This window comes from Coregonus lavaretus (genome assembly GCF_964263955.1).
Source record: "Coregonus lavaretus genome assembly, contig: HAP1_SCAFFOLD_5120, whole genome shotgun sequence".
Classification (NCBI taxonomy): Eukaryota; Metazoa; Chordata; class Actinopteri; order Salmoniformes; family Salmonidae; genus Coregonus; species Coregonus lavaretus.
Genome location: NW_028157790.1, coordinates 37,501 through 43,162, shown reverse-complemented (window position 1 = coordinate 43,162; position 5,662 = coordinate 37,501). Strand labels below are relative to the sequence as shown.

General features: G+C 49.9%; 1 protein-coding gene across 1 annotated transcript in view; it reads right to left on the bottom strand.

The window, feature by feature from the left end:
* Positions 1-5,411: 5,411 nt before the first annotated feature.
* Positions 5,412-5,662, bottom strand: part of LOC311124925 (prospero homeobox protein 1-like) — a gene marked incomplete at both ends in the record, with an annotated part of 3,647 nt that continues 3,396 nt past the window's right edge. The window contains one exon of the mRNA XM_084199021.1: positions 5,412-5,662. This exon is cut by the window's right edge and continues 929 nt beyond it. Coding sequence (XP_084055147.1) covers positions 5,412-5,662 — 251 coding nt within the window.

The window sequence follows — 5,662 nt, the reverse complement described above, 5'->3', positions numbered from 1 at the left end:
GGGGAAGAGGGGAAGAGAGCGGTAGGGAGGGAGAGGGAAGAGAGCGGTAGGGAGGGAGAGGGGGAGAGAGCGGTAGGGAGGGAGAGGGGAAGAGAGCGGTAGGGAGGGAGAGGGGGAGAGAGCGGTAGGAGGAGAGGGGAGAGGGAGAGAGCGGTAGGGGAGGGAGAGGGGAAGAGAGCGGTAGGGAGAGGGGAAGAGGGGAAGAGAGCGGTAAGGAGGGAGAGGGGGAGAGAGCGGTAGGGAGGGGAGAGGGGAAGAGAGCGGTAGGAGGGAGAGGGGAAGAGAGCGGTAGGGAGGGAGAGGGGAGAGGGGAAGAGAGCGGTAAGGAGGGAGAGGGGGAGAGAGCGGTAAGGGAGGGAGAGGGGAGAGAGCGGTAAGGAGGGGGGAGAGGGGAAGAGAGCGGTAAGGAGGGAGAGGGGAAGAGAGCGGTAAGGAGGGAGAGGGGAAGAGAGCGGTAAGGAGGGAGAGGGGAGAGAGCGGTAGAAGGAGGGAGAGGTAGGGAGAGGGGAAGAGAGCGGTAAGGAGGGAGAGGGGGAGAGGGGAAGAGAGCGGTAGGGAGGGAGAGGGGAGAGAGAGCGGTAGGAGGAGAGGGGAAGAGAGCGGTAAGGAGGGAGAGGGGGAGAGAGCGGTAAGGGAGGAGAGAGGGAGAGGGGAAGAGAGCGGTAAGGAGGGAGAGGGGAGAGGGAAGAGAGCGGTAGGGAGGGAGGGGGAAGAGAGCGGTAGAGAGGGAGAGGGGAAGAGAGCGGTAGGGAGGGAGAGGGGAAGAGAGCGGTAAGGAGGGAGAGGGGAGAGGGGAAGAGAGCGGTAGGAGGGAGAGGGGAAGAGAGCGGTAGGAGGGAGAGGGGAGAGGGGAAGAGAGCGGTAGGGAGGGAGAGGGAGAGAGCGGTAGGGAGGGAGAGGGAAGAGAGCGGTAGAGAGGAGAGGGGAAGAGAGCGGTAGGGAGGGAGAGGGGAAGAGAGCGGTAGAGAAGGGAGAGGGGAAGAGAGCGGTAGAGGAGGGAGAGGGGAAGAGAGCGGTAGGGAGGGAGAGGGGAAGAGAGCGGTAGGGAGGGAGAGGGAAGAGAGCGGTAGGAGGGAGAGGGGAAGAGAGCGGTAAGGAGGGAGAGGGGAAGAGAGCGGTAAGGAGGGAGAGGGGAAGAGAGCGGTAGGGAGGGAGAGGGGAAGAGAGCGGTAGGGAGGGAGAGGGGAGAGAGCGGTAGGGAGGGAGAGGGGAAGAGAGCGGTAAGGAGGGAGAGGGGAAGAGGGGAAGAGAGCGGTAGGGAGGAGAGAGGAAGAGGGGAAGAGAGCGGTAGGGAGGGAGAGAGGAAGAGGGGAAGAGAGCGGTAGGGAGGGAGAGGGGAAGAGAGCGGTAGGGAGGGAGAGGGGAAGAGAGCGGTAGGGAGGGAGAGGGGAGAGAGCGGTAGGGAGGGAGAGGGGAAGAGAGCGGTAGGGAGGGAGAGAGGAAGAGAGCGGTAGGAGGAGAGGGGAAGAGAGCGGTAGGGAGGGAGAGGGGGAGACCAAGGGGTGCGTCACTTGAGTGGGTTGAGTTACTGACGTGATCTTCCTGTCTGGGTTGGCGCCCCCCCTTGGTTTGTGCTGTGGTGGAGACCTCTGTGGGCTATACTCGGCCTTGTCTCAGGATTGTAAGTTGGTGGTTGAGGATATCCCTCTAGTGGTGCGGGGGCTGTGCTTTGGCAGAGTGGGTGGGGTTATATCCTTCCTGTTTGGCCCTGTCCGGGGGTTTCTTCGGATGGGGCCACAGTGTCTCCGGACCGCTCCTGTCTCAGCCTCCAGTATTTATGCTGCAGTAGTTTATGTGTCGGGGGGCTGGGGTTAGTTGGTTATACCTGGAGTACTTCTCCTGTCTTATCCAGTGTCCTGTGTGAATTTAAGTATGCTCTCTCTAATTCTCTCGTTCTCTCTTTCTCTCTGAGAACCTGAGCCCTAGGACCATACGTCAGGACTACCGGGCATGCTGACACCTTGCTGTCCCCAGTCCGCCTGGCCTTGCTGCTATTCCAGTTTCAACTGTTCTGCCTGCGGTTACGAAACCCCTACCTGTCCCAGACCTGCTGTTTTCAACTCTTAATGATCGGCTATGAAAAGCCAACTGAGAGACCTGAGCCCTAGGACCATACGTCGGGACTACCGGCCGTGGTGACTCCTTGCTGTCCCCAGTCCGCCTGGCCTTGCTGCTATTCCAGTTTCAACTGTTCTGCCTGCGGTTATGGAACCCCTACCTGTCCCAGACCTGCTGTTTTCAACTCTTAATGATCGGCTATGAAAAGCCAACTGAGATTTATTCCTGATTATTATTTGACCATGCTTGTCACTTATGAACATTTTTGAACATCTTAGCATGGTTCTGTTATAATCTCCACCCGGCACAGCCAGAAGAGGACTGGCCACCCCTCATAGCCTGGTTCCTCTCTAGGTTTCTTCCTAGGTTTTGGCCTTTCTAGTGTAGAAGCCACCGTGCTTCTACACCTGCATTACTAGCTGTTTGGGGTTTTAGGCTGGGTTTCTGTACAGCACTTCGAGATATCAGCTGATGTACGAAGGGCTATATAAAATAAAATTGATTGATTGATTGATTGTTATCAGGGTAGATAGTTTCCCCTGTGCCTATGTCTTGTATGGAGATACCGTTACAGTGTATTGCCAGGGTAGATAGTTTCCCCTGTGCCTATGTATTGTATGGAGATACCGTTACAGTGTATTGCCAGGGTAGATAGTCTCCCCTGTGCCTATGTATTGTATGGAGATACCGTTACAGTGTATTGCCAGGGTAGATAGTTTCCCCTGTGCCTATGTATTGTATGGAGATACCGTTACAGTGTATTGCCAGAGTAGATAGTTTCCCCTGTGCCTGTTTCGTTTGTCGCTATTCCAGCGTATTTTGTGTAACGCAGGAATAAACGGTGTTTTCGGTGATTACCCTCCTGCGCCTGACTCCTTCCATCACACTCATCACACAACCACCCGAGCCACTGCCTGTTCACCCCGCTATCATCCAGAAGGCGAGGTCAGTACAGGTGCATCAAAGCTGGGACCGAGAGAATGAAAAACAGCTTCTATCTCAAGGCCATCAGACTGTTAAATAGCCATCACTGGCCCATTAGAGGCTGCTGCTGCCTATTGAAATGACTGGCCACTTTAAGAAATTGAACACTAGTCACTTTAATAATGTTTACATATCTTGCACTACTCATCTCATATGTATATACTGTATTCTATACTATTCTACTGTATCTTAGTCCATGCCGCTCTGTCATTGCTTGTCCATATATGTATATATTCTTAAATTCCATTCCTTACTAGATTTGTGTATATTGGGTATATGTTGTGAAATTGTTAGATATTACTTGTTAGATATTACTGCACTGTCGGAGCTAGAAGCACAAGCATTTCGCTACAACCGCAATAACATCTGCTAAACACATGTACGTGACAAATATAATTTGATTTGATTTGATATCTGAACGTTTGAATAATATTTAATATTTTATATCTGATCATGTGAATAATACTTCATATTTGATATCTGATTATTTGAATAATACTTCATATTTTATATTTTATATCTCATTATTTGAATAATACTTCATATTTGATATCTGATATTCGATCATTTGAATAATACTTCATATTTGGTATCTGATCATTTGAATAATAATTCATATTTGATATCTGACCATTTGAATAATACTTGATTATGCTAATATGGAGACATCACTGATGGGGGTTTAGAGGCCCCTAAAAACAATCTCAGGTAGGGTAATATGTGGAAACATAGAACGTTGGTCCTCTGTAGCTCAATGGGTAGAGCATGGCGCAACGGCAAGATATTGGGTTAAATAAATTAATATATTATATTATAGCACTATATTCCAATAATACTTACTACCTTGTTTCATGTGGTTTTCTTTAATGGGACTAGTGGATAATTACAACTAAATGTGATTGAGTGGAACAACTACATCAGCTTTGATATATTTGATTCTGAGAAGCACAAACACGTTTCATCTGTGTGTGACACACACACACACACACACACACACACACACACACACACACACACACACACACACACACACACACACACAGAGAAACATGTTTCATCTCTCAGCAGCTGGAGAGATAGAGCTATTCTTGGGTCTTCATGTGTTGTTGTCCTTTCACTTTGTTCTTCAAACGACAGTGTGTGTGTGTGTGTGTGTGTGTGTGTGTGTGTGTGTGTGATGTAACGTGCAGAACAGACAGTGGTGAACCGGAGGAGCCTCTCAATATGAAAGGTTAACAACTACCTGCAAACACCTGTTCAAACCTGCCTGCCATGAAAGAGAAAGACTGAGTGTGTGTGTGTGTGTGTGTGTGTGTGTGTGTTTCTTAACACCTGTGCGTGTGTGTGTGTTTTCAAAGCGGCCTGGCAGTGTAAAAGGACTGCCAGGCCGCTAACAGCTCAGAGTGATAACGGTTGTTCCCACACACACACACACAGACACACACAGACAGACACACACAGACAGACACACACAGACACACACACAGACAGACACACACACACACACAGACACACACACACACACAGACACACATAGTATTGTACAGCTAACCTGGTGGGGACACACATTTCAGTCCCATTCAAAATCCTATTTTCCCTAACCTCTAACCCTAAACCTAACCCTAAACCTAACCCTAACCCTAAACCTAATTCTAACCCTAAACCTAATTCTAACCTTAACCCTAAACCCCCTAGAAATAGCATTTGACCTTGTGGGGACTAATAAAATGTCCCAAGTTGGTCAAATTTTTGTTCGCTTAAACACGTCCACACACACACACACACACACACACACACACACACCAGGAAACCGTAAACCTGAGAACCTAAAACATATTTTTACACATCTCACATCTCTTCTCCATCCCTAGTTCAGAACACTTGTTTCTCCAGACCTCTCTCACACGCCACCCATCATCCTCTCTGTTCCTTTCTTTGAAATACTATTAGCTTTTGAGTGTTATGCATGAACAGACACACACACACACACACACACACACACACTGTGTGAAGTATGATTTGCTTTGAGCGTTTATGTACAAAGTCTTGCAGCGCTGTGATGAAAGAGGGCTTTCTGAGAGATGGTGAGACGGTAAGAACAGAAAATATAGTGAGTGTTTGTGTGTGTCAGCACCTCAGAGAACCACTCCCCACTGCTCTCACTTCAAAGCCTGGAGACCAGCGTGCAACCTGTTTAATCTTCCCCTTGCAAGACCCGCGCGCCCCCTTTTTTATCCCCCCCCCCCGTCAGGAGAACACAGGGGAAAGAGAAGAAACCAATTAACGGAGATTCATTGAAATTAAAGACTTATACAACCACACACACACACACACACACACCTGGACTTCACTAGGAAAGGATACGGTACTTCCTGAATAAGGCGATATATCAGCCATGTCCTGAAGGTCTCCACACTCTGACTTGATGAGCGACAGCGACAGCCCCTCGCTCCCTCCTCCATGTTGGGGCGGAGAGCTCTGCCTGTGGTGGTGGTGGGAGACAAAATGGACACCGCCACCCGACCCCATCTTGGTCCGCAGCCCCACAGTTTCCCTGGACAGGTCCATGGACTCAGGGGAGGAGCGCTGGTCTTTGGAGAAACTTTGGAAGGGGTAGCCC